Raw genomic sequence first — 18,527 nt, 5'->3', positions numbered from 1 at the left:
GAACAACTTTTGTTTCAAAAAAGCACATAAACATGTGTAGAGTAGCACTGGCCTGCATCCATATAAAATCAAAACTGTAATCTGCGGTGGGTTTCTGTGCTTGAACAGATGTGCAGTTCCATTGTTGCTGATCCAAAAGTAAAAGTAATTTTTTGTTGATCTTTTGCTTTCAGTCTGCTCAGGTGACATTTTAAGCTCAACTCAATGGACTATATCGCAGAGTGATAAAAGTGACTCTAATCGGAGGAGAAAGGCTTACCGCCCGCAGGTGATGGTCTCACGTTGACGAGCAAAGGACTTTTGCCTTCTTCTCTCTCTCTATTTCTCACTCTCCGTTTCAAAACATTTTTCAGTCGCCCCAACTTTGATCTCTGCTCTGTAACCATTTTGTCTTGAGCATACATTTGACCGCTGAACATATCACAGTAAATAAATTCCTCCAGTCACCGGTCCGAGACTACAATCCAGGGATTCGATTACAGACACATTCACATACATCGTTAGACTACGCACTGTAGTCAGAGAAACCCTCTGTGGTTTCCTTTATAGCTTTTCAAGTTGACGACACTTGACACAACACCAATCAAATTGGTAGTATTTCTCCCCAGCTCTTTGGGAGGGACATCTGAGGCAAACTGGTCCAGATAACAGGGTTTTCCCCCATGGTGTTTCCCGAATTCCCCTAAAAGTCTCTGACTTCCAGGCGTGGCTTTGGGATTTGAAAACATGAATGAGGAAAGTGCATGCATAACGTGAGCATGTTCCAACTAATGAAGAAAACAGTAGAAAGTATTCATCAGCTTTCTGTAAGTGTAATGACTTGTGGTAATTATGGACTTGTTCCACTTTCTATGAAAAGAATGAGGTTAGCTGCTGTTCCGGAGAAATACCGAAGTTCAGAGTACAGATTGGGGGGGGGGGGGGGGGGGGGGGTGGCATTCAACCAGCATCCAACTTTCACTTTCTGTGAAAAGAATGAGGTAGTGTTCCCGAGGAAAACTGAAGTATAGAAACCACCTTGCCTTTTCACAAGTGATTTCCCCTGTTATCTGAAACAGTATAATAATGAATAACTTTTAGACGATAAGCAGTGGTGAATCACTCCGTGAAAATCAGCTCAGATTTCTTTGTTCAGTTTAGTGATGCTTATGACAAGTTCTGGAATACACTTAAAATTGGAGTTTGATATTTTACAATAGTTTTTTTATTATTATTTGATGCGTATACTACTTACATTTTTTTTCGCAATTTACAGTTGTTTTTTATTTTTATTTATTTATTTTACTTGTGAAGGTCTTTTATCTTGTCGTCTCTTATCTTTTAACTTTTAGCTTTTTTACTAGTGAAAATCTTCATCTAGTGTTGCGCAAAACTACATGAATTGACACCTAGACACGAGCGGTAATGAATACAGAGGGATAGGGGAGGGTCCGCTGTGCTCTTTATGGTGCTGGTTGTGATGCATTCCAATATTGCGTCACTGTTGAAGGTACAAGGGGTAAGGGATGAGCAAACTGGCAGGCGAGCAGCTCACAACCTACAACTTTTTTCACTCGAGGAACTCTTTCATTTACGGGGGTCTTTTCTGTAGTTTTGTACAAATGCATGATGTGCATCATCTTTTTATACAAAAAGATCTTCCAAACTGAAATAAATGAGAGAATGGGTGTTTTAAAAACAAGAGCATCCGTTTTATTGTTTGGGTGGTTGGTTTATCTGCAATCATACAATAGTTTGGAAAAAAGGCTTCATTTCACTCCCACAACTTATCCCTCACCTGAGGTAAACTGTACCAAAAGAGGTAGGCTAGACATCCACGAAACGATTCTAGCTAAAATAAAAGGTACTGATAGCCAAAGTGGCACAACACTTTCAGGTATCAATTTATCCACGTTATACGGAACAATGCATTTGATTCAACAAAACGATGAAAATCAAAAGTGAAAAATGACCCATCCTACCCTGTTATCCCCAGTATATAAAAAGAAACCAAGGACAATTTTTGAGTAACTTCTGTATTGTTTGAAAAGTGGGGAAATCGTATGTGGTAATTAGTTCAAATGACACTTATTGGAACATGGGAAATAAAATGTGTGTTGACAGTTTGCTGCAACTAAAACTGTTAAGGGGACAAATAAGTGTCGTCTATTCAAGATGGCTAATTTTCAGTAAGTAATCTAAGATGGTGCTCTATATTTGTTTGGTTTCTGTTTCTTGGTTTTGATATTACTCGTCGTATTTTAGGTCTAGTGTTTTATATTTAGTTTGTTTCTCCACTGATCAAACCTACTCTTTGCCCAGTTGTACAGTCAGGCACATCGCAACGGGCGCTTTTTCACTCAAGCAAGGACATGGACGTCTCATCAAGCCCGTAGCTTAAACAATAAGTGAATTGAGCGGCGGTAGGACATTTTTTATGCTTTTATTTATTTCTTACTGCATTTTCGTCAGTATAGAAGAGGCGAAAACACTTATATAACTGTACAGTATGGTTCATACGGAAACGTAATCACAGAAAACGTCGAAAAGATTGACACGTACTTAAGCAAATAAATTCGATGCATCTTACTGGCTCGTCCAATCAACAGCAATGAATGGAGGGGGGTAGGGCGGGTCCACTGTGCTCTTATGGTGTTGGTTGTGATTCACTCCGATATTGCGTCGCTGTGGAAGGTTCAAGAGGTAAGGGATGAGCTAACTGGCAGGTTGGCAGAAGTAGGCCAAAATTCACTCGCTGTGAATGTTACTCTTTATTTTTATGTACACGATCGTGAAAACATACTGCACTTTCTGTACGTGACAACAGACACGTTCGGACGTTTATATTCGAGAGGGTGCGAGCCAAAATGGCACTGGTGGTCTGCCTTAGCCATTAGCTGCTACCTGGCTGGCCCACAGACTCCAACAATCATCCCGAGGGTGGATTGGGCCGGATTCGATAATCTTATGTTTTCTCAACGCCTTCTCCCCTGCAGATACCTGATATCCTCGCAGGATCCCCGCACCGCGGAGCACGTGAAGGCTGTGACCCGTCTCTACAGTTGTGTCGTGTTACATTCTTGATCACGACCCAACTCAACCTCTCGACTGTCAAACCTTCACTCCGCCGTTGGACGACTAGCGTTGTGTTTATGTCTTTATTTTACGGAAACGGTGAGTGTACTTTTAACATGTCGTAGCACAGTTGTATCTGTATTTTTGTATAAGCGAGTTTGGAATGAGCTCTTCCGACTTGGGTAAAACGTAAGTTGCTCGTATCAAAATGGCGTCATTCACTCGGAGCACACTCCCCTCTAAGCTTTTTAGGCACGTTAAAACGTGACGCACTCTGCACCACAGGTGAGTGTCGTTAATAAGAAGTTGGCCAACATTTCCCTAGGTATTCATTCAGCTAAAATGTTCTATTTTATAAAGATTTTTTGGTTGTCCGAAGCGTTTTTCTTTTAGTTTAGCGTGTAGTTCGGGAATTGGCCTGTTAAATCTTGAGATATGGTCGATAACTCAAGACTTTGCGTAGCTCAAATTTATTGTAACGTTGGTTAAACCAAATGGCAAATGCCTGCTCATTTCTGTATTTACTATTAGTAAATATATACTAATATATATACTACTCGCTATAGCTCCGCGAGTTTAATACTGCGGCTGATTATATTACGAGTATATTTCATTTTGTTGAGTGTATGGTCCAGGTTAGTTTGGAGCCTGTTTGGATAACGTTCAGGAATTGCCATGATATAATGCGGAATAATAATAAAAATGATCATAATATAATCAAATAATAATAATAAAGAAATTGTACTATAGCCACGTGCTGCACTGTCGAGGTTGATGAATGACGCTCACTCTGAAACGATGACACGTTCTTGTGACGTTCCGGTCCATTACAACGTTTATAAATTTCAGTGCGGTAATTCCTTTGGGGGTTGCATACTTTTCCGATATGTAGTTTTGTAGAAGCCACAAAGAGAATGGAACGCATTACTCACTCAAATGCATTTTTCTTTCAGAGCTGTTGCGCAGCCGTCGGAACGTGTGTGGTGGAAGCCAAGTCTACGAGCAAGGAGCTTGCAGCCACAGTGGCAAAATATTTTTCATGTCAGAGACCGAGCACGCTTGCAGTCGTTTATGTCATCCTTTATTCTCCAGGCAAAAGATACCCAAAAATCCCCATTCAAGGTTTTTCTATCTTGCTGATAGTGCCACTGTCAAGCCAAAATGTCTGTCAACGTCAACCGCAATGTGTCTGACCAGTTTTACCGCTATAAGATGCCCCGTCTGATTGCCAAGGTGAGTAACAGGCCTTGCTCACTCTGAGGGCCACTGTTCCCGATTTGTAAGTTGTTGCTCAGATCAGATTCCTCTTTATCAGAATGTTTTTATTTATATTTGTAGGTGACCCAAATCTGATACCTGTGTAGACTTACCTCTGCCCTGGTGACTCGTATAAGCAAATAGACCATAAATAATATGTTATATTTGTCTGTACTGGCAGTGGGCACTGCAAAAGAGCCATTACAAAACCTAACCTCTTGGCAGCTGAGATTTACTCCGTTAAATGTTAGAATGTTCATCGCTCTAACTAAAACCTATAGTGAAGGACAACATATTGAAACCATGTACAAATAGTAACATCCAGTCAGGTGTATACACTGGGGGTAACTGATACACTGTGTGTGTCCTCAACTGATCTTTTTTGGGATAGGTGTTTGTCTCACCCTCTTCCCTGGATCACGCAAAGATAGTAATGTGAAAATATGAACAAAGGACGAGTATCCAGATTAAGTAAAAACTAAAAAAAAGTATCTATTCAACATCTAAAAAACTGCCGTCATAACAACTTCACACTTATTTTGGCATTTTCTCAAGATCATTTTGTTTACCTGATCAGTGCAGCATCTGTATCTGTGGTTCTTTGGAGAGTTCAGGCTACATGACAAGATCCTTAGGGCTACATGACAAGATCCTTAGGGCTATAAACTCTCATCTGACATTGGGCCTGTTTGTGAGGCTGCGTGTTTCTTTCCTGCTGTGATTTTCTGCCAGTCAGTTTCAGTCTGATAAACACAATTCCCTGGACGACCTGCAGGTTGAGACAAGTTTTATGTGGTTCGAATGATAATGTGATGGAAAATGATGTGGACTTCTCTCATCTGAACTGCTGAAGTCATGTAGTGAACTGTTCTGTCAGTCTGCTCTTTGAACCTCAGAAAGAGAAAAATGGCCTAGGGAGCTCTTGTCCTCATCCCTCACAGCTTCAAGCTGACATCATGTACATGGGATGTGATGAAGTCAAACTTCTCTAGCCCCTCAAGGTGTTCCACTTTGGGGACACTGGTGTTTTTTCCCCTCAGAACGACCTCATAGTCTAAATAAGTCACAGATTGTTTCAGCGTGTACTGTTACAGCAGCCACCGTTATCTGTTCTGTATCCGGAGATCAGAATAGTCACGGTTTCTGTACTGTCAGGATATTTCTCTCTCTTTCCCTCTCTCTCGATGTCGTCAAAACCTATTGAGATTTAGCTTCGTAATTCTTGCTAGATAGTTTGGTACCTAAGTAGTGCGCAGAATGTAAAAGTTGCTGTTGCATTCATTTCTCTTTGAATTTGTAGTAATCTACAGACATTACACATTTAGCCTTCACATTGCCTAAAACCAGGTAACAATAGCAGATGCAATTTGTCTGGTACATTTATTGTGAAAATCTCAACCTTTGTGTCTCAAAATTTGTAAACAGCTGTTCTGCGTGTTTGTCTGAGGGTTGGTCATTTTATGAATGTGGGGTAAGAAATTTAGTTCATTAAGGCTGTATAGTCACTTAAACAGGGACTAGGAGGGTGCTGTATTGTGGAAACAAGGACAGAGTTATGACGTATTCACATCAGAAAGAAATTGCAGCATGTCGTTTTCTGTGCAAATCGAAAGATAAAATGTTTAGAATTACACTGAAAGTTTTCTAAAACAGAATTTCAAGTCTTATCTCCAGTCAGAACTAAAATGAAGGGATTTTTGTTTTGTTTTTGCTGTCCACACTGTGTTAGGGGAGTAGAGCTGAAATTGGATCATTGGTTAAGTGGGAAAAGATGTGTACAAGTGATCCAGCAGTGGTTTTAGACTACATGGTTTTGATTTCGTGAGATTTGAAATACAGTTAAGAACTGTCCTCTTGCTCTGCTTCTTTCACCAGGTGGAAGGCAAAGGGAATGGAATCAAGACGGTTATTGTCAACATGGTCGATGTTGCAAAGGCTCTGAATAGGCCTCCAACATGTAAGTGGTTCAGTGTGAGGTTTTTAAAGAGCACTGAGAACATTCAGTCGATTTAGTTCATTCAGCGTACCATCATGTGATTCTGATCATGTAGTTCATGATATAGCCTCTTTTGGTTGGAAATGGGAGAAAGTGTTATCCGCTGAACACATTTGTTCAATGTGCAATTTGCTCATTGTGGCTTTGTGGGATGCTACCATCTGTCAAGAGTTTTGAGAGATGCCATTTACCAATCCAGTCCCATGTTTTTGTTTATTTTACTTATCAATGTTTAGCTAGATCCAGTGACTGCCAATACCAGACCTTAATGGGTGCCCAGTCACCTGGGACATTTGAAGAGGTTTTTTTCTGGCCTCTAACATTTGGGTTATAATATTTGTAGCATTACAAACAATTGTTTAATTGCAAGAGTATTTTCTGCCTGAAAAGTACCACAGTGATGATTATTTACCCTCCATTTATCTTGATCAGACATAAAAACAGCACTTTGGCATTCATTTGTTTCTGATCAGACCAGCAACAACCATATAAATAAATAAAAAGTATGAAGTCTGAAATCTTGTCCATTTGGACCACTAAATTCTGACTATAAGTTGTTCGTGTTATCGCACACATTTGACCTGTGGAGTTTCTCTGATGGCTCTATGTGGCTCTGCACTACACTAAAAGCTGCCAAAAGCTGCTTTACAATACACTAGTGCACCACTGCCGTACTAAGACACACCAGTGCACCACTGCTACACCACTAATGCACGATTGCTACACCACCAGTGCACTACTGCCACACCAATACACACCAATACACCACTGCTGCACCAGTGCACAACAATACACACCACCGATGTACCACTGCCACACTAATGCAGGGTGGCACAGTGACGACTCCTGCTAGTCTAGGGAAAGCATGTAAACATGAAATGGTGTAGGAGATACTTGTGGTCTGGTTTTTGGATAGGCCAGTCAAGATGAGTGGTAGTCAGGTTCTCTAAATGAAGTCTGAAGTGTTTGGACTGTTCTGATTGGACCCTGCTGTGACCAAACCCTACACCGTGTCTCTCTCGCACTTTCTCCTCAGACCCGACTAAGTTTTTCGGGTGCGAACTGGGTGCTCAGACCCAGTTTGACACAAAGAACGACCGCTACATTGTCAATGGCTCCCATGAGGCCAACAAACTGCAGGACATGCTGGACAACTTCATCCGCAAGTTTGTGCTGTGCAATGAGTGTGATAACCCTGAGACCGACCTGGTAGGTGGAGGCAGTAAAAAAACTTGAAGTGAAATATGTTGTGAATGAAGTCTGAATGCTATGAGTATCCACCCATGTCAAATGTATGAATGTTTCATTTAGCCGAAGAAAAAGCACTAAGGGCTTGTATTTATTTATGGGCTTGTGCTTTATGTTTCCAGTTTTGTCAATGTGCAGAAGTTTGAGGGGTGGTTTCTTATTCTTGGTTTTGACTGGTTTTCCAGCATGTCAATCCAAAGAAGCAGACCATAGGGACTTCTTGCAAAGCCTGTGGATACCGGGGCATGCTAGACACTCGCCACAAACTCTGCACCTTCATCCTCAAAAACCCACCTGGTGAGTCATGGATGGTTACAGAGGGAAGGGGTGAGGGAACCAATGTCTAGACTAAGAAACATTTATTTGTCATTTGGCCAATACTGAGCTGAATATAAGGGCATAGAACTGTAGTACCTTTGGCAGGAACACATACACTCAGTGTGTCGTGGCTCAGCTTTGGAGTCCGTTTTCTGACGTCTATGTCTGTGTGAAACCCAGAGAATGACAGTGGGTGTGTGAAAAAAGAGAAGGACAAGAAGAACAGGAAGAAGGATAAAGAGAACAGCTCTGGCAGTGGAGAGGCTGAGAATCACAACGACATTGATGCGCCTGACGCTGTGGTGAGAAACAAGTCCTCAACACACACACACACCCACCCACGCATGCGCGTATAGCATCTATTCCCTTTCACTTTGACCTTTGAGAGAGATCTGTACCTGAGTAATGACTTTTAGCACTGCTTGTACTGTTCTTGTCTTTCTAACCTACATGAAGTAAGAGAGGTATTTGTCACTGTTTGTGTGCGTGTTAAGGATGGGAACGATGATGACGATGACTGGGCAGAGGAGACGACGGAGGAGGCCCAGCGGAGGCGAATGGAGGAGATCAGTGACCATGCTAAGAACCTGACCCTCAGCGAGGACCTAGAGAAAACTCTGGAGGAGAGGGTTAATTTGTTCTACAACTTTGTCAAAGTATGTATGTCTCACCGTCTGGAAAACACCATACCATCAGCATGTCTACAAAATGTTCTCTTTCATTCCCTTTCAGCATATTACGTATGCAAGTGGAATGGACCAGCTAACCCCTGAATAATGTGTGTCTTGGTCATACTCAAATACATTATGGAATTAGAGGTGCTCTTGGAGAGTGCACACCTCCGCCAAGGCCAATAATGCGCTCTTCTATGATATTCAGATCTGCAACCACCACCGCTATGTATGTCTGGATATATTTCCAAAACTATTAGGACAAAAACAGTCAGAATGTATGATTGTGACTTTTTGTTCTAATAGTTTAGTGATTTAGTGTTGGATTAGCGATTACGTGTGTGTTATGCAAGCCCATAATAACCTTTTAAATAGGCTTATTTTGGTCATATCAACTTGTAAAAAAACAGTAAGGATAATTTAAACATTGCCTATTTCTTACATATTTGCTGCATTTTTTCATTTCACAAACCCATAACATAAACAAAGATTTTTCCTAACATTTGTTATGTGTAGTCACGTAAGAGTCCTCACCAAGATAGCATGACATCATGCAATTTAAAAATAAACGTGTTTTGTTGTCATAAGTAGTGCTTTGAACAAAGGTACAACAAAATATATTAAAGTTTTGATAAAGAATGCAGTAAACTGATACAGTGAGCTAGAGTAAACACTTCTGCTGATACAGTGAGCTAGAGTAAACACTTTATAGTCATGTCATATTGAGGACTTGCAACTTTGGGACTTCAACTACACCCTTGAAAGAGAAGCTAGTTAACTTTGTTTGGCTACCAAGCCATGTTAGATACTTGTTCAGCTCACATTTATTTACGTGTCCCCTCTGGTTTAATAATTTCCAGTGCACCGACTGTTACTACGGATACTGTTACTACAGTCGCAGATACATTTACCATCGCTTCATTTAGGCAGAATAAGTTAAACAGTTACAGTTTAATCATTCGTTAACGTTAGCGGTCTTCCACTGAAACATGGCATTAGCTTGCTTTGTGGGTAACCTAATTTAGCAGTGGACAGCATTATACACTGCTGTAAGAGAATTTTTACAAGAGACGAGGGAGGAATGACAGGACTGTTGTTTGTTTACTCGCTAGAACTGTCACACTGCTTCATGTATAAACCTACAATCAAGTTTGTCGACAGCTTAGTCTACACCTCTCAACTTCCGTAACATTAAACGTAATTTAATGTACCGGCTTTCACGTTACTACAGCAAAACCAGGCATGGCTGAAATGAATGTCATTGAAGGATCTATCTTCCATCTCAATTAATTGTCATTTATCTGCTGTTATAAACGCCGATACTGATTTATCTGCAATTAACTCGTATCAGCCAATAATATCGGCTCGCCCATTTATCGGTTGGGCTGTAATAGGTATTAGTATTGTGTTACATTTTAAAAATAGGTAATGTTGCCCTAATGTTTATCAGAGGTCAGTGGGACACTGCATGTTACCCAAGCTCTTAACAGAAAGTGTACCAGTTAAAACACAGAGGCTGAACTAGCCTGACTGTTTGAGGAGCAGCATGTGGCCATTTTTTTATTTTTTATTACAGTGTAAGATTGTAATATAACATGTTACTTCCCCCCAAGTCAATGTGAGACGCATGGCAACATTCAGACAGTGGCCCCTGTTTTTAACAGTGTTTGTGTCAAAGTATATTATCATACTCCTGTCTAGGAGGAGATCAGTAGGCGTTTATTTATTGTATGTTGTCTCCTGCAGCAAAAGAAGGAGAGTGGAGCGATAGACTCAGCGGATAAGGAGGTCCTGGCCGAGGCGGAGCGGCTGGACGTAAAAGCCATGGGTCCCCTCATCCTCAGTGAACTGCTCTTCGACGAGAACATCCGTGAACAGATCAAGAAATACAAACGCCACTTCCTACGCGTGAGTCTCACACTACACACCATGCTCTCTGGACGTGGTCTGCAGACATCACCATCATCTGTTTGATACAGAGGATGGGAGTTTTTTTTTTCCCCAACTAACATAAAAATGACTATGTCTAAAAGAGTTTTTGAGAGAGAGGTTCGCTTTTTTCCCCCCACCAGGCATGATCTTGCTTTTACATGAATACATCAAATTAAAAACGTTTCTCAAAAACTCTTTTAGGAAGTGACTTTGTGGTGAATTTCAGTTAGATCAGAGATCAGCATGAAACATTATCACATAATGACATGAATTAACAACAAATTGTCAGATTTCCTTTGGAGAGGCAAAAACATTCCTGACCCAGTAATGAATGAGAAACTCATCCTCCTTGTCGCTGCCGTGTGTGTTTTCAGTTCTGCCATAACAATAAGAAGGCACAGAAGTACCTGCTGGGAGGATTTGAGTGTGTGGTCAAACTACACCAGAGTCAGCTCCTGCCCCGCGTTCCCATCATCCTCAAAGACCTGTACGACGCTGACCTGCTGGAGGAGGACGTCATCCTCATGTGGGCTGACAAGGTCTCACACGCTCTCTCACACATTCACTCGCGCATGCACGCACGCACACACTCATACATGCTCTCTCTCTTTCCCATATGCACATATGCATGCAGGTAAGAGGAAAGGGAGCTATACACACGCAGTTTAAAAAAAGAAAAAAGTGCATGTAGTCCTGATGTCTGCTGTATTTGACGTGTTTAGGTCTCCAAGAAGTATGTGTCTAAGGAACTGGCCAAAGAGATCCACGCCAAGGCCAGTCCTTTCATCAAGTGGCTGAGGGAGGCAGAGGAGGAGAGTGAGGGGAGTGAAGAGGAGGAGGAGGAAGATGATGAAAATGTGGAGGTAACTGATCTGTTTACGTTACTCCTCCCCAGCTCTCTTACCAGAATGTTCTCAGTGATTTGAATTCGACCAGAGCTATTCCTATAAACCCCAGTAACAAAACTACAGCGTTCCTTTTTGATTTCATTTAGTTCTGACCAGTGGCAATGTGAAAACAGAAACACACAGGCCTGGGTCATGTCCTGTACATGAAACAGACTGTGGAGTTATTTAAGATGGACAGATACACACAAACATCAAACTTTGACCTACGTGCTTCCATTGGACAAAAACATAAACATACACACAGAGTCTTCGCTGTGTGGGGGAATGTAATTGTTAATTAAAGAGGTGAGTCCAGTGAGGGTGCGTAGGCTGGGAACCCTGTAGGGATTTAATGAGGATAATTACATTAGCTCTGTGCTCACTGCTGAAACCCGAGAGTGAGCCACCCCTGTGAGACATCCTCTCTTCTGTTTTACATGCTCATTTTCTCTCTCACTGTTTTCTCCCCTTCCCTTCTCATCTTCCAAATCTGTTTCTCTCCATTTGTCTCTCCTAGCCTCTCCTTTCTGCTTGTTCTGTCTCACTCTCGTTCGTTGTGTATTTGCACAGCTATAACCATTACAGGCTTAGCAGAGGGCTCTCGAAGCATTTGAATTTGGTGCCAACTTTTTTTTTTTTAGTTCTTGAAAACTGTAGAAATTGGACCTTTCTAAAACAAAGAGCTTGAAAATTAGTTCTTGAGATGAAAATGAGCCAGATGAAGAGAGTTGGTACTTTGACCATACCCTCTTCAAATAAACAGTAATGTTTCATGTCTGTTTTGTGTAGGTCCTTTACTGCGTTGTAATGTCTTTTATGTTGCTCTCATGCATCAGCTTTTCACTAATTTCCTCTCTCCCTAGGTCGTCTATTCTTCATCTGCCCGGGAGCTGAAAGTTGAGACCATTCAGCCAGAAAAGGCAGAAGATGATGATGACCTCGACATCGATGCTATTTAGGGTGGGAGGGTTTGGCCATGGTGTAACCTCCCTATTTCCTGTCCCACAGACAAAAATGGATGGCCATGGTGTCCTGTTCAGTCACCCTCTGCTCTTTTATTCTCTCCTTCTCTCCATCCTTCCTGTAGATCTGTCTTTCCGCTTGTGAGGCATGGATATAACTGCTCTTTTTGACCTGCTGCTGAATCTCTCTTAATGAAATGTTTGACGTGTTGTATCTTATGAATTAATGATTTGTTTTCGTTGAATTTTTAAGTAAGATTGATGGAGTAGACTTGGAGTAAACTGCACATTTGATCTGTTTGTTTTTTCTCTTGTATGAGTAAATTAATATCTTTGAATTCCTCTATTCCATATTCTGTAAGGAAGTAAAATCTATTGACTTTGAAATATGTGGGGCTGCAAGTTAACTTTTTTCACATGTCCACTGACTCCTTTGTTGCAGTTGTATGCCTTCACACACACCTCACAAACACACTCACACTCAATTTACACACACTTCACAAAATCACTCGCTCACTTTACACACACCTCACAAACACACTCACACTCACATTACACACACCTCTCAAACACACTCACGTTACACACACCTCACAAACTCACTCACGTTACACACACACCTCAGACAAGCTGTGAGGGGGAGCAGTGGTAGCGCGGTTGAAAGAAAGGTATTGCGTTGGTACAGCTATTCTCAATGGTGTGTGTTGGTTTGAAATGAAAGACAAAACAGACTCGCAGATCATGAATATCAGAGCACAAACAGGCAGTTTTGTCACCAACAGTGCACTGAGAACTACACACAGAGAGGGATGCAGTGTTCAGGAGGCTGTGGATAAACGCCTGAGTTTGAGCTGAGGAGTGAAGAGCCCCAGAGAAGACAATCTTTGGCACTCTGAGCAGGGCAGGGAAGGTGGATGTTCAGATGAGCCCTCTTTCTCCCTCTTTTCATCTGGCAGATGAGTGCACACGTGACCCATGGGCCCAAGAGCCTGTTGAAATGATGAAGGGTTCAGGCAGCTCCTTTTTGCACAGTAGAGTCCATTTCCAAGTTTTGCTGAGGTCCACTCGAGCCCTTGGAGGGCAAAGTAAATAAGCATAAACACAGACACAAGCTGAACGGTAAGCTTAAACCTACAGCAGGGCGATTCTGTCCTGATAGGAGGAGGTCTGTGCCAGGCTGACATAAATTCCTGTCTGTCTTGTATGAGTAGGTGCTGTATGTGGCTTAATGACTGGTTAAAAACATGAACATACCATGCCCACTGCCACTACATCTCAACGCAAGTAAAGACATTTGTGGGATTCTGGGACACCTTTTTATAGACTCTACAAGCACCTGAAGGAGTACAACACCATTCTTCACCATGAGAAATGCCATCATTTGGTAATTTGATGGTTGTGGTATGAAAAGGTGCACTGATTGTGACCAGGCAGTCTATAAAGACTCTTTCGTGTTGGAGTTTCCTTGGTTTCAGCGGCCTTGTTTAGTTTGTCGTGTGTAGGAGTGGAGATCACTGATGAACTGCCTCAGAGCAGTCTCTCTTAACCCAGTCTTGAAAGCTGCCTAACCCTACGGATGTTTCCACGCCAGACATGCATTAACACGCCTATTTCACGAGATGCCCAGCCCGATTATTAGCTTATCGGTTTAATCAAGTTTGCTTACGCAGGGCAATGCACATGTTAGGGAGAGGCTGGAGACTAGCCTGAGAGACACTGCTCTGAGACGTTGAGTCAGAAGGACACAGACAGAAAACCTGTAAGTGGGATTTATAGCACATAACAGTCCTCTTATCAGTGACATATCAGTGACAAATGACTTGCTTGTCATGATTCCTTACAACCCCTCGTCTCTTAAAAAAAAAAAAAAACAGACCTACCTGGTTTAAGGCAGCAGCCATTTTCTGTGAGAGCCAGTTCAGTCCACCAGATGCTGGGAATTCATTTGGCACTCTGACACCAGACTTGAGTTCAAATAGTCTCTAAGTGGCCACCAGAAGGTGCTGTAGAGACACTTTGAAAGACTTTGAGTCACAGGTAATTGTAATAATGTGTCGTTCAGGTGCCTTCCAGATGTTTAACTATTTAAACTAGCCTCTAACCAAGTCTTTCTGTATGGATTTGAAAATAGTCCTATTTTATATTTACCCAGTCAGAATGATGCTCACAAAATCAAAGAATTCTAGTGACAATTCTAGACATCCCCAGACATGACTGTTTACTGCCTCCTTGCAATTAAATCATCAAAACATTATTTTTCCGATAAAATTATTGAGGGCACCAGGGCTTGTCAGTGTGTTTTGTTGTTTATGTTGTTTTGATGTTCTGTATGTTTACTGATGTATATCAGAACTAACATGAACTAGCCTGACATCATGTCTTAAAGACCAGTAGTATTTTTCTTGAAACACCTTATCAATGCAATCACACATCGCCCACAAAACTCTGCAATGGCAACACAGGTCTTTGTTTATCTTGCTTTTTCTTTTTTATCTGCCCAGTTTATAGTCCAAAAATCTTTTATTTGGAAATTCATGTTCAGTTCAAAATGATAGTAACAGCAAGCAACAGGACTGTAAATCAGTGTAGTTTTGAGTGTGTTTTATGTAATTATTGAAAAAAAATAAAAGCTTTATTGTGGAAAATACAAAAACTAAAATCCTAATGAAAATTTGACCCACATTCTGGTTGCTGTTGTATCTGGTGTTTGGTGTTTGTGTTTAGAGATGTGAATGTGTGTTGCTTGTGGGTCTAGCTGGAACACGTTTTAAAGAAATGATTGCCACACTGGGCTGTCTGTGGTCTCATTCATCTCTCCCATGCGTCACGGTCATGTCGTGGTCCTTAAAGGATTAGTAAGCACCTTTCCTCAACAGGGCCATTTTTGTGCCTGTCCTAATTCGGCACTTCAGGTTGTCTATACAATGTCTCAATACTGGCTCTGTGCTGGCCACTACAGAGCTGAAATATTACTCTCCTCAAACCACACATTCACAGTCTCTATTCTGGAGCATGCAGCTTCATCATCCTGAGTTTTCCTCTGTTTACCCACGGTAGGGACGCTGGGCACCTCCAGGGCCTGGTATGGAGCTCTGACTGACGGGCATATCTCCCACCCATAGGCAGTGCCATGACAATGTCAGAATAAGGTGCACATGTAATCTTCTAGAAGGTCAGTTTGTGACAGTGAGGTCTAGGATTTGACTTGTTCCCTCAAACTATGGTACTGCAGTTAGGATCATACACTCAGATTTAGAGGAGTTCCTTTGTCATTCACTGTGCCCACACACTCCACATGGTTGGGTTTCTTTAACTGTGATCCACATGTACTGTTTTGACCTGGATGATATAGCCAGACTGAAACAGTTGCGGGATTCTCTGTGGCTTCTTGTGTTTCTGAGGGTGGATTATTCAGGCTTGGATGTGAAGCCAGGCCAGGCCAGTCACGGAGGGTTGTCCCATGTTAATCTGCGTTTACGACTAAACTTGGTAAATTTCTCAAGCTCAGTATTGGTTCTGGACATCTCGATCGTCATGGCACAGTAACGCACTGTATGACAGTTCTCTCTTCAAAACACTCAAATAAACATTCTTACTCTCCAAGACTATTAATGCCACACTTGTTGACAACATGTATATTTTAAATGACTTCTAAGCATCCACTGATTTACAGCAACTTTTTTTTCCTGGGGGAAGAGTGATGCTGATCCCATAAACTATGATACAGTGGAGCAAAATTATTGCAGTTCTCCTGTCCTGTAATGTATACTGCACATCAAAAATACTCACTCCCACTGAAACTTTGGCCAGTTACACAGTCCTAAACATCATATGGAAAAGGGATTAATGACCAACTTGTTTTCTGGTTTTCTTGACATCTGTCATTGATTATTTGCCTGCTCTTCTTCAGCAGTATCACAGCTCTTCAGTATGACACAAATCATCAGAATGAAACACAGAAGCCTCTGAATGTACACTGCATGTCCAAGGTCTCTTTAGGGACTGAGGGCCAGCATACATGCCATTTTTTTGATAAAGTGTGTGTGTTGGGGGGAGGAGAGCCACTAGTGACACAAAATGTAAACAGACCTTCTTATGTCGTGCCAACTTTATTTTCGACACAGTATTCTAATCAATGGACAGTGTTTCTCCAGCTCACTCATTAACGGGATGGGTAAAGCAGTCCCTTAATAAACTGATTTTTAATTAGGTTATATCAGTTGTTTCTCAGTTTTATATTGTTATCCTGATATCGAAGGCAAAGTAGCATATTGCACTGGGTGTGTCGTGATCTTGTTATATAGTATGACTAAGTTTTGCGCAGGTTTTTCCCTTTCTCTACCATATGTACACCTCCTTCTGAGTCAACAAACCACAGTGCTTTGAGCTGCAGTACTCTCCAATGAGCTCTGACCTCTGCTTGTTTCCTCACTTCCTCTGCCTCCTCAGGGCTTGGGTTGAAACTCTGATACCATTAGGTGGCCATCTTGGATCTACTTATAACGGTAAGCGACAGGCTGAAACTTGGTGGAATGTGACGGACTAATAGAACCCCTTTTTCGGGGCGCTCAATAACTGAAAACCCGGTCGGCTGGTGTCGCAGTCGGAACTGTTGTTTGAGACCTAAACACATCACTCGACATAAAGCCGGGATAGTTTGGTGGTTGCTTCTGTTAAAGCTGAACACTTTTTTTTTTTTTATCTGAGGAAGCGGTGTCGCCAAGGCCCTTTTGAGTTAACTGCAGTTTCTCCCGTTGTTCACTTTACCACCGGACATGCGAAATGTAAGGTAGGTGAGACAGAAACGTTAGGCCAAAATGTACAAAATCTGTTGTGGGCTCGGGTGAATTTATGTATTGACATGAACACGGATCGTATTGTTACACAGGGCGTATGCGAACTTGTTTTAGCTTGTTTTTGTCGAGTTTTTTTTTTTTCTTCTTACCCTCACATTAATTGTTGTTCAAATTTAATATGTTTTAGGCAGTCATCTATTGCTTTTGCCCATCATCACAATAAGAAGAGCTTCTGTTGAAATTTTAAATCTGGGATAGCACTGCAACCAATATCACAATGTCAACAAGAACAACACTACCCACTGTCAACGAACGGAAATCCGAAAATGTAAGTATTGCTATCACGGCTGTGGGAACGCTTAGCGTTGTTCACGGGGGTTTGGGTTGGTAGAAATAATCACTGGTCTTTTTCACACTTGTTATTCTTTTGTTATCTCGCTATCTGTTGTCGCAGTGTATAGCCACAGTGCTTTGTGCTGATCGTACGCTTTAAGTGGATTAGCTACATCGTAGCAATCTTGAGACAGCCGGTTTGGCAGCGCATAGAGTCAGAAGCATCCAAGACCGTGCTCCCATTTTCCTTAAAGAGTTCCGTATTCCTTATCGAGATGTCCTCATGGATTATCGGTGCGCTGTCATATCATTCGTCTAATAGTTTCTCTGTTGAGCGTTCAATCTATATGTCTGCTAGCTGAGAAATAACAAAATAACTAGGAAACAATAAAGGAAAACCAACTGTAATCAGTTACAATTTAATATATGTGTGGTGTCTGTGTTATCGGATTATGAATAACCGTACTGCTCGCCCCAAGGGAGTTAAGTGAAATTAGGAGTCCAAATGCGTCACGTATTCATCTGCACTGTGCAGCTAGCTGTTTCATTTCAGTCAGAGCAACAGACGTTCCCTGTGTCCGTGGGACAGTTACAGACTTAATTTCGTTTATAAAGAGGCTGTTGTCATGAATTTCTGAAACGTGTCTATGTAAGAGTCACCCAAATCACGAACATGAGCAAAGCTCGTCTGCTCTCCATCGAGTAAATAACCTTCAAGCCAACGTTTTTTTAATCCGTAATGAATACAAGTGTCGGAGCAGTGTCGTGTTGAGAGAGCGCGAGCACACAGGCAGTTTGATACAGTATCCGGACAAACCGTTTCAAAGTCAGACATGTACTCAGTTTTGCACACATTCCAGGTGAACCACATGTGAAAGGCAGTGTTTTGCGCACAGGCATCAAATGACCATGATTGGTGGCGACAGTTTAACGGGGCGCCAATCACACATAGCCTGCCTCCTCCCCCTTTTCCAGCATCAAAATGCTTATTACAGATACTTTGGCACACCAGTGAAGAGTATCGGCGGAGGAAGTAGTATCGATGAGTTCTCATCACAAAAGCGAGAGGGCCG

The 18,527-nt window shown here is 41.8% G+C and overlaps 2 protein-coding genes across 4 annotated transcripts in view; both read left to right on the top strand.

Moving 5' to 3' along the window:
* The first annotated feature begins 2,150 nt into the window (after positions 1-2,150).
* Positions 2,151-12,706, top strand: LOC115810653 (eukaryotic translation initiation factor 5). Of its 2 annotated transcripts, none has more exons than XM_030772634.1 (12): positions 2,151-2,168; positions 2,976-3,153; positions 4,008-4,287; positions 6,187-6,268; positions 7,344-7,516; positions 7,741-7,852; positions 8,054-8,175; positions 8,368-8,529; positions 10,291-10,452; positions 10,851-11,015; positions 11,199-11,339; positions 12,227-12,706. In XM_030772634.1, exons 3-12 carry the CDS (start codon positions 4,216-4,218, stop codon positions 12,320-12,322), a joined length of 1,287 nt encoding a protein of 428 aa, XP_030628494.1. In that variant the 5' UTR covers positions 2,151-2,168; positions 2,976-3,153; positions 4,008-4,215; the 3' UTR covers positions 12,323-12,706. The 2 variants fall into 2 exon arrangements, with proteins under 2 accessions (XP_030628494.1, XP_030628493.1); XM_030772633.1 differs by lacking the exon at positions 2,151-2,168 and adding an exon at positions 2,649-2,682.
* Positions 12,707-16,846: 4,140 nt separating this feature from the next.
* Positions 16,847-18,527, top strand: part of mark3a (MAP/microtubule affinity-regulating kinase 3a) — a 31,677-nt gene continuing 29,996 nt past the window's right edge. For both annotated transcript variants that reach the window (XM_030772627.1, XM_030772626.1), the window contains exons 1-2: positions 16,847-17,114; positions 17,309-17,449. In XM_030772627.1, coding sequence (XP_030628487.1) covers positions 17,399-17,449 — 51 coding nt within the window. In that variant the 5' untranslated portion in view covers positions 16,847-17,114; positions 17,309-17,398. The remainder of the gene's footprint in view (positions 17,115-17,308; positions 17,450-18,527) is intronic.

This window comes from Chanos chanos, chromosome 4 (genome assembly GCF_902362185.1).
Source record: "Chanos chanos chromosome 4, fChaCha1.1, whole genome shotgun sequence".
NCBI lineage: Eukaryota > Metazoa > Chordata > Actinopteri > Gonorynchiformes > Chanidae > Chanos > Chanos chanos.
This window is presented reverse-complemented; position numbering and strand designations above follow the sequence as displayed.